The sequence below is a fragment of the Macaca nemestrina genome, chromosome 1, assembly GCF_043159975.1.
Source record: "Macaca nemestrina isolate mMacNem1 chromosome 1, mMacNem.hap1, whole genome shotgun sequence".
Classification (NCBI taxonomy): domain Eukaryota; kingdom Metazoa; phylum Chordata; class Mammalia; order Primates; family Cercopithecidae; genus Macaca; species Macaca nemestrina.
In genome coordinates this window covers 163,712,484-163,727,589 of record NC_092125.1, presented here as the reverse complement: position 1 = coordinate 163,727,589, position 15,106 = coordinate 163,712,484, and the positions used below count along the sequence as shown (strand labels likewise).

Genomic DNA, 15,106 nt, shown 5'->3' with positions numbered 1-15,106 from the left:
ACTGCATGATTAACATCTCTAGTTGACTCTAGAGTAGAAATTTCCAACTGAACACCTAAAACTGAACTTCCAGTCTACCCAAAACCCTGCTCCACCTGGTCTTCCTCATCAGTCACTTGCAACTCCATCCTTCTAGTTGTTCAGACCAAAACACACCTTTAGTCACATTCAAGTCTCATTCCCCACAGCTGACTCATCAAGACATTTAGTCCTCATCTTAACTATATCCAGAACCCAACCACATCTCAACACTTTCGCCACTGCTTTATTTATGGCCACCACTGTGGCCATAAATTTCTTATAATAAGAAATAAGAAAAAAAATGGATTTGGTCCAAGCCACCATCACCTCTTATTTGACTTATTACATTAGCCTCCTATTTGATCTTCCTGCTTCTACTGTTGTTCCCCTCAGTCTGTTTATAAGCCTGCAATCACAGATATTCATTTCAGAAACATCTTTCATAAAAACCTTTCAGTGACCCCCCCCATCCTACTCAGAATCAAAGCCAAAGTCTCTACATTGTGCTGTAAGATCCAATATTATGCAACTCCCCATTACATCATCTCTTTACTCCTCCCTCTCTCTCTCTTCTTTAGCCATACTGGTCTCCTAGGATGTCTTCAAGCAAGTAAGATGTCCCTGCTTTAGAATCTCCATATTAACATGCTTTTTCTTTTTCTTTCAGCCTTGGCTCCAATTTCATATTCTCACTGAGGCCTTACCTGATCACCCTACTAAAAATTAAATCCTTATATGTATTATCCCTATCTACCTCCTCTGCTTAATTTTTCTCCGTAGCACTTGTAACCTTTTAATACATTATTTTATTTTATTTTATTATTTTGTTTACTCTCATTCTTCCCTGCTGGATGTAAAGTCCTTTGAGGGAGGAATTTTTAGCTGTTTTGTTCTCTGCCATACCCCAGATCAGCGCATGATACTCTCTTAATAATAGTTGCTGAGTGAAGAAAGAGTACACACTTTTTATTTTATTTTATTTTATTTTGCATTTCTGAGTATCTCTGATAGTGTCTGGATTGCAGTAATATTTCCTTTAAGGTTCATAAAAGCCCTGTAAAGTAATTTCTACATCCATTTTAAATGTGATAAAACTAAAATTTATAAGATTTCAGTCAATGGTGTCTCAAGAATTCCTGTATAGGCGGGACTTAAGGACAGAATTCTGATTAGTGGGGACATTAAAAAAAAACTTTCAGAAATTTTATATTTTCTCATAGTGTACGTTTACTTGAGAGTGCTTTGAGAAATGCTGACTGCATGTGGAGTGCACTTGGGTTCCCTGAACCTTTGACACCAACTCTTGCCCAAGGTTTCTGTATTAGTCTGTTTTCACACTGTTATAAAGAACTGCTCCAGACTGGATACTTTATAAAGAAAAGAGGTTTAATTGACTCACAGTTCCACATGGCTGGGTAGGCTTCAGGAAACTTAAAATCATGGTGGAAGGGGAAGCAGATACATCTTACATGGCGGCAGGCGAGAGAGAGCATGTGAAGGAGGAACTGTCAAACACTTATAAAAACTTCGCATCTCATGAGAACCCACTCACTTTCAAGAGAACAACATGGGAGAAACCACCCCCATGATCCAATCACCTCCCACCAGGTCCCTTCCTCAATATAGGGATTATGAAGATTATAATTCAAGATGAGACTTGGGTCAGGACACAGACCAAAACCGTGTCAGTTTAACAACTATTAATAGCTATAGCAGCTTTCAAGTCAATATGTTTGGGAGACAATTACTACAATTTGTCTATAACAGAAGTTTGTTTAAGGGAGTAGAAAATAATAAGACTGATGATGAAATGGTGCCATCTTATGAGGTTTTAGAGTGGTTTGCTGAGAATTGGTTTCAACCATTGATTCCCAGACCTGTAGTGACTCTTAAAAATATTGAAGTGGGGCCCCACCCTACACCTCCCACTGGTGTAGATATTTAATAAGCTTCTTGGATTTTTGTTAAGCAGGCAGCCCTGCATGCCAACCATATTGGCATTTGTGAACAGGTGCTGTAGATTATGTAAACTACTAAAGCTTTTCAGATGGCAGTTTGCATAGGTTTTGTGTATGTGAGATTTACTTCTTGCTGAAGAGTACCCCCAGTTTTGTGCACTGCACAATCAGGTAAATCTGACAGGAAGGTGGTTGGAATGTCTTTTAGAGCAATGTATCATGCACTGCCTCACAATAGTATTTTCCTCCGTCTGTTGTAGGTCAATGCACAAACTGGCCCAGTTGGAAAGACTTGACCTAGGCAATAATGAATTCGGTGAGCTGGTAAGCAAATGCATTTTCTAAACTTGATAAATACACTCCAGGAGATTATTTCTTTTGCTCGGTCTTTGTAAACCAAGGTATTAACTCGATTGCACATTTGTATTTGCTAAATGTAAAAATAAAAAACTGGAAGTTATTATTAGCTTTCACTTTTTGGAAAAGAAAATGGAATCGAGCCAGAAACAAATTGATAGTTTTGAGCACCAACTATGTGGCAGGTACCATGCTTAGTATGTTACATATGTTATCTCTTCTAATCCTGATTAGACATGTTGCCATTTTAACCTTATGGAAATGAGCTTAAAATGGTCACTGTCATACATAGCTATTATGTGGCTGAACAGGGATTAAACCCAGACTTGATTAACTGCAAAGACCATACCTTGAAAACCTACTTTGGAGGCTTCTTGGTACCATCGCATGAGAGAAGTAAGTCACCAGTGGCGTTCTGATTCTTACTGTACTTAAAGCGTCTTTCTAGTGAACTACCTTACTGCTGGCAAGACTGGCAGAATTCTGCCTCCTCCTTTTAAGCATCCATTTTATTTAAAATTTGCCTGAAGACCAGAATCTCAAATGCAGATCAGAAAGCATATACTTGTTTACAAGACGACTCAGCTTTCTCTATCCAGAAGTCTTCCACTTGAATATCTTCAAATTTCAAAAAATTCAATTCATCTAAAGTGTATTTTAACTAATTTAAAGTTAAAACATTTAAGTAAGCAATCCATTCCCTGTCCCAGGTCTGTTACTAGCTGTGTGACCTTGTGCAAGTTGTATAACCTCTTTTAGCCTTATTTTCCTCATGTATAAAATGGGGATTATAATGTTCTCCCTCACACAGGGCTTGTGTGAGAATTAAATGAGATAATGTAGGTACAGGACCTGGCAAAAGTTATTCTAATGAATGCCAGTGTGCAAGGGTGAAAGGGTTTAACTCACACTGTATTTTGAATGCACAAAGAAAATTAATTTGTTTTACTTCAACCATAGCCAATATGATCATTACCCCAGCCTCCATCAGTTGTTTATTAACAATAAAAACTGAGTTTTATTCTTCTGTGATTACGTTTAATCTGATTTAAGAAGTTAGATAGTCCTTTTAGGTTGTTTTCATGTTTCTTACATAAAAGTTCCTAGTCTCTCATGTTCCTCTCTCCATCCCCTGCTTTCCTCCCTAAGATGGAATTTGGGTATGTGCAGAGGAGGCTAAATTTCTTCATGACCTGGGCAGTAAGGACTCTCTGGCCTCAAGCTAGTTTTCAGAAGTAGGCTGGCAGCACATGCTGGTCTCTGGGCTGCTGTCTGCAGCTGATGCTGCCTCCTGTGTTAAATCTTCTGTTCTGAATCTGCAGTCAGGTCTTCGGGCTCAGACAAAACTCTCTAGGAGCATTGGCTATCTTCCTCTTTGGGCATTGCTATACTCAGCTCTCACTGGCTATAAATGAATGAGACTGTGCCCTGTCCTCCCTCCACCACAGGATGAGCAGTCCATCCCCAGTTTGTGTTGTGAAGGGCCCTCACCAGCCATGACCCCAGTAGTGGCCCCATGGCCTGTCTGCTGGCTCTGAGAGTCCACATAACATAAAAACTGAGAGACGCCAAGTAAAGCCGAACTCCAGAGACTCCTTTGCCTGTCAGATTACACTGTCAAGTTTACTCTGCTTTGTATGCACCCAGTGTTGTTACAAAGCAGTTTGCAGGGTGGCCTCAACGCAGATATTAAGGCAAAAGTACCTCGTAAATATATAGCCTAATGTACCTCAGAAATTTTTACAGGAGATATTTATTAATGTAGGTAGAGAGATTGGTGAGGGTGGTAAATAACAGATAGTGGCAAAACTAGTAGTTTTATATAAGTTGTTAAGGACCTAAGATCTGCTCACACTTTTATTAAGACGTGTAGGTCAGTCTAATAATTGAAAAACATGGACAGTGGATTCAGACAAACTGAGGTTTGATTCAACTTCATCACTAGCTAACTGGGTACCTTTGGGTCTATAGCTCACTATCCAACTTCCTTATTAATATAGTGAGGGCACCAATCTCCTCTATCTTAAAGGCTTTGTGAGAGAATTTCATACAAGATAATCTACAACAAACATTCGGTATGTTAAATGAATTTCAGTTCTGTCAGGTGTATTATTCTGCAAGTGTTTCATATGAATATGTGTGAATCAGTATTTTACTGTAAAGATTTGGGTCAACAATGATGAAAAACGTGGGTTTATTTTTCAAAACTAGATGTACTAAAAGTAAATTTTAAATTATTTCAGTAATGTGTGATTTATGGTATCTAAGAAATCCTATGAGCAGAAAACTTTTATTTTGTGATATGCCAGTATTTCATGCTAGGCACAAAGTAAGTCTCTTTTTCTATTTTTTTTTTCTATTTTTTTCTTACTTTTGCCTTTGTTCTAGGAGGTTTTATTTGATAGTGCTTAGGTATTTGAAGAGTATAACTGTGAAACTTTATGTTTCTGATGTTACTCACTTTTAATCATAGTTTTCTCTTACTAGTCATATGCATGGAACTGGCTGCTGTTGTAACAGTAATAACTTTTAATGAGAAAATAACAGACTGCTCTGATAAGTGACCTCTAGAAACAATGTCATGTGAAGGAGAGGAGATCAAATCCTATTCTGTAGCTAGATATTGACACCATACGAGATTATCATTAGATGATTTATTTTTGCATGACATGGTAAAGAGACAATGTGGAGAGTAGATGACTATAATTTTAAAAATAAAATGTGAAGGCCTAATGAGAACAGAAGTTGGCTTGCTTGAGAAGCAGTGTAAATGTCCCAAATAAGATTCAGAGTAGAAATATCTACTTACGGAAGCATTCATAATAATGAAAAATTCTAAACAAAAGGAATTATTTTATATTTTTAACAGCAATTATCCCCAGAAGATATTAGGCAAAGTTCTGAGAACATAATAGATATTTTTGGGGAGTTTTTTGTTGTTTCTTTCATGAATTGTTTTGCTCAACATAAAATGAATAAATGTTCGATTTTTAAAAAATAGAAAGTTAAAAAGTGAAAAAATGAGAGTAAAGATAATTCATGATCTCATCCTATATATAACCATTATTAATATTTTTTGGTATATTCTTCCCTTTACTCTCATTTTCTTTAATGAAGTCAAACAAGTATTATTTGGGGTCAGGTCAGAGATGGAACACTATTAGGCCGATGTATGGAACCAGATAACATCAACCCTTAGGATCATCCTCTTTGCTGACCATGGCCAACCCTCCCCCAATCTAGACCCAGCTTACAGCTGCAAGCCTCCTTCACTTCCTCTCTCCTCCCCTCCCTGTGCTGGAAAGAAGAGGGCTGTTCTGTAAAGGAGAGTGTCACTCAAGACCCCAACAACTCTGCCATGGGAGCCTTCATCAGAAGAGTCAGTGATAAGAAGCAAAATGTGCCTTTTTGTAAGCCAGAAAGCAAGAAGATCCCAGCCCAGAGGAGACTAACAAACTAAGTGAGAAGTAGTCTATATGTGGTTTAGAGTTTGGGAATTCAAAGAAAGCAGCATGGGCAGGGACCCACTGACCACAGAGTGGCAATGGGTAGCAGGGAAGGAAGGCAGGGAGTACAATGGTTATTGGAGCAGCATCTCCCCTTTGCCCCCACCAAAGCCCCACAAAGGACTCCTAAAAAGAATAACTGGGGAGGACTATTTCAAGAAGGACCTAATGTCCTTATCCTGAGCTATTCAAGCAGGGAGTGCTTGAATAGACTTAAAATTTTACTCTAAGTGTGGCATAATACATACTGGTTATACGTGTCTGCACAGATATTTCTACCTACCAAATTGGAATTATAGTGTGCATTCTATTTTATTTTAAATCATGGTTATCAAATTCAAAATCTAGATTCATTACAGGCGTAATATATAACCTTTCTTTGTAGCTAAACTAGAAAGATTGCCAAATAATGGATACAAAATAAACAATAACTTGTCTATCCCTGATTTCTAATGAGATTGATGATTTTTTCGTGTATTTGTGACAATTTGCATTTCCTCTTTTGTAAAATGCCAGTTTATGTATTTTTGCCCATTTTTCTATTGCTAGTCATGTTCTTGTTGATTTATGGAGATCTTTGATATATTTCACATACTAATCCTTTGTTGGCTGTAGGTACTACAGTTATTTCTTTACAGTCTCTGGAGAGTCTTTTTATTTTCTACCTGGTGCATTTTGATGGATAGAAGGTCTTAATTGTAAAATAAGAAAATGTATACTTTTTGGTGTATAGCACATTTTGTTTTGCTTAGGAAGTCCTTCCTTCCTCAAAGCCAAAACATTTTTTCATGCGTTTTCTTCTAAACATTTGAAGGTTTAATTTTTTCATAACCTAATTGGTTTCTGTGGAGGGCTTCATTATTTATACTGTGTACTGTATATTTTTGTTCCAGAGACTCAGCTTTCCAAGAACCATTTATTAAGTAGCACTTCCTTTCCACGTGGATATGAGTATCACCTCTTAACAAAATAGGATTTCTCTACATTAATGAGTTACTTTCCTCATTTTCTAGGTACAAAAACTACATGATTGTAATTAGCACAAATAATAAGTTTTGACAGTGGATAGGGAAAGTGTCTCAAACTTAGGCATCTGGACATTTACTTTTTGTATAAATTTAGAATTAGTTTGTCAAGTTTCTCAAAAAGAAAAAATGTTAAGACTTGATTACAATGGCATTGACCCTATAACTCAATTGTTTATTGGAATAATAATAAAGAGTTGACATTTCTATCATATCAAATTTTTTAGGCATCAACATAACATAATCTTCATTTGTTTTCTATTTTAATATCTAAGTTTTATAATTTTCTTCAGAAAAAGATTTCACACATTTTTAATTAATTTATTCCTAAGTACATTATTTTAAAATTATAGTTATAAATGTGCTTCTTCAAAAATTATAGTTTCCAGTTGCTTGTTGCAGGTTTTTATTTTTTCTTCCAAATTTATTTTAGGTTCAGGTGGTACACGTGCAGGTTTGTTACATGGATAAATTGCATGTCACTAGAGTTTAGTGTACAAATGATTTCATCACCCAGGTAGTGAGTGTAGTACCTGACAGGTAGTTTTTCAATCTTCACCCTCCTCCTACCCTCCATCTTCAGGTAGGGTCCCAGTATTTACCTCTTTGTGTCCATGTGTGCTCAATGTTTAGCTCCCACTTATAAGTGAGAACATGTGGTATTTTGGTTTTCTGTTCCTGCATTAATTTGCTTAAGTTAGTGGCCTCCAGCTGCATCCATGTTGTTGCAAAGGAAATGATTTCATTCTTTTTTAACACTGCATAGTATTCCATGGTGAATATGTACCATGTTTTCTTTATTCAGGCCACCACTGATAGGCATCGAGGTTGATTCTATGTCTTGGCTATCATGAAAAGTTATTGCAGGTTTTTTTCACTTATATCTGGCTACCTGCTAAACCCTCTTAATAAAATGAATAATTTGTTTATAAGTTAGTTAGGGATTTCTATGTAGCTAATCAAATAGTCTGTAAATAATCACAGTTTGTTTTCTTGAACCTTAATTTTTAAACACGATTTCTTTTTTTGCTTTATGTGTGACTAGTACTATGTTGAAGTGAAGCAACTATCATTGTCTGATTCCTGATTTTAATGGGAACACCTATAATGTTTTGTCATTAATAATCTCTTTACTATTAGCTTTGTATAGATATTCTATATCAGGTTCATAACATCCCTTCTTGCTTCTAGATTACTAAGAGAATTTAGCATGAACAAGTACTAAACTCTGTGAAATGCTTTGTCTGTATTTATTGATATTCCATATTTTCTCTTTTATTCTGTTAATACAAAATTTCTAGTGTAAAACCACTTTTGCATTTCTGAAATACATACATGATCATGATCTAATCATGATCATGACTTTCTATATAAACTATTTGGTTCATTCCTGCTTAGAATTTGTAAAAATCTGTACTCATTATGAGATTTGTATACATTATTCTTGCATACTTTATCTGTAGGTTCATATTACTCATCAGTTTTGGAAAATTATCAGCCCTGTCCCTTTAAAAGTTTCCTTTCACTTATTTGCTCTGTCTCTGCTGCTGGAATTTGGATTAAATATGAATATAAAACCATAAGTGCTTAGGAATCACTAGCTAATTATATTAATTATTTTATTTTTTTTTTCCTGAAAAAGGAATCAATCAGAGAAGGGGAAATTTTAAAATATTTCTTTCATATCCTTAAAGAGAGGCTTTTTTATCTTTTTACATAAAATTATACAGTGTAATCCCCCCAGAATTTGGAGACTTGATGATGAGGTTATTTTGAGAGTGTTTTTAATTTTTTTTAACTATTTAATATACTCGTTACTCTACAAATCACCATTTTAAATGCTTAGTAAGGCTACAGATTATAATAAGTGAGAATTGTTCATCTCAATGTTTAAATGGAATTTGTTTCTGTTTGCTTTACTCACTTTATTTCAAAGAGTCAAATAAAAATTTCAAAGAAATGAATTAAATAAAAATTCCTAGAATAAAGATATTCTGAATGATACAGTTGACAAGAAATAGATGCTTTGGGCTAAATAAATGATATGAATGTGTTTTCATAGAAATTTGAGACAGTTGAGTACTTATGCTAATGTTTTCATTATAACTAAAATTGACTGGAATTAAATTAAACTCATTTTACTAAAAGCATGGCAGCCAATAGTCTCACCTCCCTAGTTCACCCAAGCTGTGCTCATTTTTTATTACCTAAAATGCATATATACCTGAGGCAAGCACTGTATTTACATAGCCAGTAATTTTCTTATAAGCAATTACAGCATAGGTTTGCCACACCTACTAATCAAATTGTGTGATTTATTCTTCAAGTTGTACTCACTTTTAAAAAAGAGCAAAATAATAAAATACAATTTGTCATCATATAACTGGTCACCCAATTTTAAGGAAAACACTTGAAACATGCTAATTTACTCCTCCATTTTTCTGCATTTGTAAAGCCACTAAGGCCGTAGATTGTATAGATATATCACAGACATTGCCAGAAGTTATTAATACATCAAAAGAAACTTGAAAAATGGAACTTATTTTTGAAGTTATTGGGGGCATGTCAATTTCTGTATCAATGAGAGTCCAGTCAGCAGGTGAAAACCATACTGATTATTTAACAAAGAAAGTTTAACATAAGATGGTTTATCGTGTATGAGAGAACTGAAGGAGCAAAGTGGGGACACTGAAAAAGGAATTATGAGAAGGTGAAGCTGGGTCTTCGATCTCTAACGAGGGGCACCCACAGGCTAGTGCTGGTGTCTCTGACATGAAGAGGCTGATTCTAGTTACGTGGAAAACTACATGCACACTGGAAACACTTGCTGTTACTGAATTCTAGTGTCACCACAGTGAAGTCTTGCTGAGGAAGTGCAAAGAGAAGCCGAACGTAAATAAAAAGAGCAAGTCCCTCTTCCTCCTGCAGCCTCTCCCCAGGACACTCAATTGTTAGAGCCTAACATGGAGCCACCTTGTCAAAACGGCAGTGTGGCTAACCCCAGAATTACGAAGTAGAAATTAGAAGAGTTAGCTCACAGCTGAAAAGCCACTGTTTAATAACCAGCAAGTCACTGCTGTGTCCTGAAAACAATAGACAAGAGAAGTGTTGATTTTTGTGATTCAATTTTGACATCATTTTCTCCAGAAAGTTTTCCTTGCATCTAGCCGAGTACCCAGCTCCCAACTTGTACTTGACGTTTATAGACAAATCATTTGATTTTAAAAGCAAACAGATCAGTCAATTCTCATCATCAGAATCATGCCTATGTAAATACAGATTTTTAACTCTAAACAATAGTAGAGGTAGAGAAAATGCTTTCATTTATCTGAAAAGCAGTCATTCCATAATTAGCTGTCTTTTGAAGTATCAATCCCAATTTACTTTGAGACATAATTCCAAATGAGTTTCTTGATGAAACTTTAAAGTACAAAATTTGAAATTGTGACCAATAAATACATACACACATGCAAATATGCGTATGTGTACATAAATAAATAAATCTGCAGTCCCACTAACTATGAAATTTGAAAGGAATTCTTGAAGAATCATTCAATTAAAATGAACTTTCTGACTGAAACTAATTATAGAGATACTTCTTTCAGAGGAGGATCAAATTGGGGTCTCCACTTTTATCAATGCAACATCTCTTGACCTATGGCTTTAATAAGCAGACTCCACTGTCATACATAGAAGTAAAGAAACTCCTTTTCTTGCTCTTGAATTTTCCCTTTGCTAGCAGTAAAATAAATCATCTTTGCTTCTGTTTTCCAAGGAAGCAGCTTTTCCTTCATTGCCATTTCTCATTACCAAAATATCATGACTGGGCACTATGAATGAAATTAATTAGCTCGGTTTGCGTTTCCATAAATGGATTTTTCTGAGAACGGCATGTATCTCCATGTAGTCAAATACCCTGGTGATTCTGTCAACAGTTTCTACCAGAGAAATTGAAGGGGGAATAATATGTAAATCAATTAAAAGCTCCCTGATGGAACCAGAGTAAAAGCATATTAAATAGGAGTTCAAATGTATAATCAAGACTTTACAAAGAATCGCCCCCTGCAAAAATAAAAAAAAAAAAAGTCAGACTTTACAAAGAAAATAAAAGTATTCTGCAACCAAGGAATAAACTGTATATATGACTCCTATTCACAACTCAAAAACATACTTGAGTTGTGAATAGGAGTTGTAAATCACCCCAAAAAAAACTAAGAAAAATTATATTTAAAGTAATTCAAACTAAAATCTTCATTTATATGCTGAAATTGAAATATCTGGATGTATTGCCTATAATTGAGTTAATAGAAAACAGACGTTATTTGATTTCAGGTTTCACAACAAACCAAAACTAAAAGTAAAAACACTGAGGAGAAATATAAAGAAAGGAAAAGATGACATGGGGTGGGGAGATGTCATTGGTTAGTCTGGCTGGGTAAGCTTCATTCTCAGAAGGTAGCATTTTAGTAAAAACTGAAAGGAGGTCAGGGAGTGAGCCCATGCAAATATCTGGCCAGAAGATAGTTCTATGCAGAGGGAACAACAAGTACCAACACCTGATATGAGACCAAGACTTCTTGCTGTGGACAGCAAGAAGCCCAGAAGGATGCAGTAGACCAAGTGAGAAAAGTAGTGAGAGATAAATTAATTTGTGGAGTGGGAGAGAACCCTGTAAGACATTTTAAGGATTTAGGATTTTATTCTGAATAAAATGGGAAGCTCTGTGGAAGGGTTTGAGCAAGTAGAATCTCGATCTGACTCACATCAAATTATGTTACTTTATATTACATTAGGTCATATTAATTAATTACATTATCAGGACAACTTTACTATGTTGAGAATAGATGGGGCAGGTAGTGTCAAGGTAGAGTCAAGGAAACCAGTTAGGAAGTTATTGCAGTAATCTAGGCAGGAAATATTAGCATGCTGGATTAGGGTAGTAGCAATGGAGGTGGTAAGAAACTGATTTCTGGGTACATTTTAAAAGTATAGCTAGAAGAAGATATGGTAGGATCTGAATTTTGTGAATTAGGAACACCTTCTATCAAAAATTAATACAAAATTAGAAATACATAATTACATACAAAAGAGAATGTTATTCAGAATTTAAAAAAAGAAACTACACATTTTAAATTACAAATAAAAATCATAAAATATAATTTTGAAAGCTGACAAAATGCCACAGACATTATAAAATCCAGGAAAATAACATTAATAGCACACATCTATAATGCTTCCCTCCCCCCTACATTTTGGTTTCATGCTCTTTGACAGCCTTTCCACATGACAAACATCATGTAGTATTTTCTTTGGAGATAATAGAAAAACAATCCAGTCTTTCCTCTAACATGATTTTTAATATTGATAGTTTGGAAATGCTTATAATTTTCATTGATATGCCTTGCAAAATTTTAGGATTGTTGTCAAATTTGGGAAAACATTTGCCTCCATATATTTCAAACCTTCTTTTTCCTCCACCACCTACGTACTTATGGTGCCAGGAACCAAAGAACAGGTTTACGTCTCAATGCATCCCCTGGCCCTGCACCTTTATGTCTTGATGGTCAGGTGAGTGGGCACAATGGGCAGTAGGAGGATTTCCAGAAGCCATTTCTAAATAAAATGGCTGGCTTGCTAGCACAAGTTAAGTACGCATAGAAATTATTGCAAATCATATAAACATATTCCACAAAACCTGTATTAAGGGTATCCCTATACAACTTTCCTTCAGGAAGCTTTTCAAAATTCCTGGGGCCATTCAGTCACCACAGGACATGAGAGAAATTGCAACAGAGGGGAAGCAAAATAGAAATTCTAGTTAAAATATCTTACTTTTATCCAGAATTCCAGGCCTACATATATTCCTGTGTTACTTTTCTATTTCTGAATGATAACAAATTACCACAAATTCAGTGTATAAAGGCAATACAAAATTATTATCTTACAGTTCTGGAGGTCAGAAGTCCTACAGTCGAGGTCTCATCAGGGCTGCACTCCTTCTAAAAGTGCTAGAGGAAAATCCATTTCTTCTCTTTTCCCAGCTTCTAGAGGCCACTTGCATTCCTTACGTGGCCCCTTCCTCACATCGCCTTGGTCTCTGCCTCTATCATCACATTTTCTCTACCATCTCTGACCCCCTTGCCTCTCTCTTATAAGGACATTTGTAATTACGTTGGGCCCCTTCAGATAATCCAGGATAATCTCTCCATCTCAAGATCCTTAAATTAATCACATCTGCAATTTCTTTTACTATGTAAGGTAACATATTTATAGGCTCTTGGAATTAGGATGTGAACATCTTTGGGGTGTCATTATTCCGTCTGCTACAAGCTTGTCCAACCCTTGGCCTGTGAACCACATGTGGCCCAGGACAGCTTTGAATGCAGACCAACACAAAGTTGTAAACTATCTTAAAGCATTATGAGATTTTTGTGTGATTTTTTTTTAGCTTATCAGCTATCATTAGTGTTACTATATTTTATATGTGGCCCAAGACAATTGTTTTTCTTCCAGTGTGGCCCAGGGAAGCCGGAAGATTGGACAGCCCTAGTGTAGTACGATACCCAAGAAAATTGAAAACGCTGTGTTCACACAAAACTCACACATGAATATGCAAACCAACATTATTGATAATAGGCAAGAAGTTGAAACAATAGAAATGTCCATCACCTGTTGAATGGATGAGCATAATGTGGTATATCCATACAATGGAATAGTATTCAGCAACAAAAAAAATGATTAAAGGTTTGATATGTGCTACAACTTGGTTAAACCTTGAAAACATTATGCCAACTAAAGGAAGCCAGAAACAAAAGGCATGTATTATATGATTTCACTTATACGAAATGTCCAGAATAGACAAATCCACAATGACAAACAGTAGATTGGTGCTTTCCAGGTTCCAGAGGGAGAGGAGAATGGGGAGAATGAGTATGGGTTTTTTGGGAAATGATGAAAAATACTGGAATTAGATAGTGGTGATGTTTCCCCACTCTGTGAATATGCTAAAAACCACTTAATTTTATGCTCTAAAAGGGTGAATTTTATGATATATGAGTTATATTTCAATGTTTTAAATCTTAAAAAATAAAACAATCTTACTTTTGCAAATATTCCAAAAACATACGGCCAAGTGAACACTTTTCTAGGCTGCCTCCCAGGATCTAGAAAGGAATTCATGCAAATAAGGGCTTTAAAGCTTAAATTTCGTTAACTTCAAGGTAAACCTGCCTCTAGGTAGAAGCAACAGGATTTGTTGACAGATCACGTATCAGGAATAAGAGGGAGAGTAGTTAAGTGTAACTTCAAGATTTGAGACCTAAGCAGCTTAAAAAAATGAAATTTCTAATTCCAAGTAGCAAACAATAAAAAATGAAGGATTTTTTTCAGTTCTTTTTTTTTATCATAGTAAACACACACACACACACACACACAATGTGAGATTTACCCTCTTCTCAAATTTTTCAATAGCCATTACATTATTGTGAACTAATAAGCACAACATTGTGCAGCAGATCTCTAGAACTTTTCTATCTTGCATAAATGAAACTTTTGCCCATTGACCTGCAACTCCCCGTTTTCCTCTCCCCAGCCCCTGGAACCACCATTCTGCTTTCTGCTTCTGTGGGTTTGGCTTTTTCAGATATGTCTTTTCAACAGAATCATGCAGTATTTACCTTTCTGTGACTGGCTTATTTCACTTTCCAAAATATTTCCGAGGTTCATCCATGTTTCTACATGATAGGAATTTCTTCTTTCTTGAGGCCAAATCATATTTCATTACATATATATGTTACTCATCAGTTGATCCACTCATTCATCGGTGGACATGTAGGACATTTATTTATTCATCCATCAATAGACATTTGGGTCACTTACACATCCCAGCTCTTTTAATAATGCTGCAATGAATACATAAGGACAAACTTTTTTGAAGTCTCTATTTCAGTTCTTTCGGATAAGAATCCAAAATCATGATTGCTGGATCATATAGTAGTTTTATTTTTAATTTTTTGAAGAAACTTCATATTGTTTTCCATAATGGCAAAACCATTTTACATTCCCACCAACAGTACATAAGAGTTCCAATTTTCCCACATCCTTGCTAAACTTATTATTTTTTTCTTGATAATGTTTGTTCTAACAGGTGTGAGGTGATTTCTCATTGTGTTTTTTATTTGCATTTTCCTGATTATTACTGATGTTGTGCATTTTTTCATATACCTATTGGTTATTTGTA

The 15,106-nt window shown here is 35.5% G+C and overlaps 1 protein-coding gene across 10 annotated transcripts in view; it reads left to right on the top strand.

Moving 5' to 3' along the window:
- Window positions 1-15,106, top strand: part of LOC105498361 (leucine rich repeat containing 7) — a 571,142-nt gene that overhangs the window by 354,234 nt on the left and 201,802 nt on the right. For all 10 annotated transcript variants that reach the window (XR_011619899.1, XM_024798135.2, XM_024798136.2 and 7 more), the window contains exon 8: window positions 2,240-2,303. Coding sequence is in view for 9 of the 10 variants with exons in the window: in XM_024798135.2 (XP_024653903.2) it covers window positions 2,240-2,303 (64 nt within the window). In the remaining variant the exon portion in view is untranslated. The remainder of the gene's footprint in view (window positions 1-2,239; window positions 2,304-15,106) is intronic.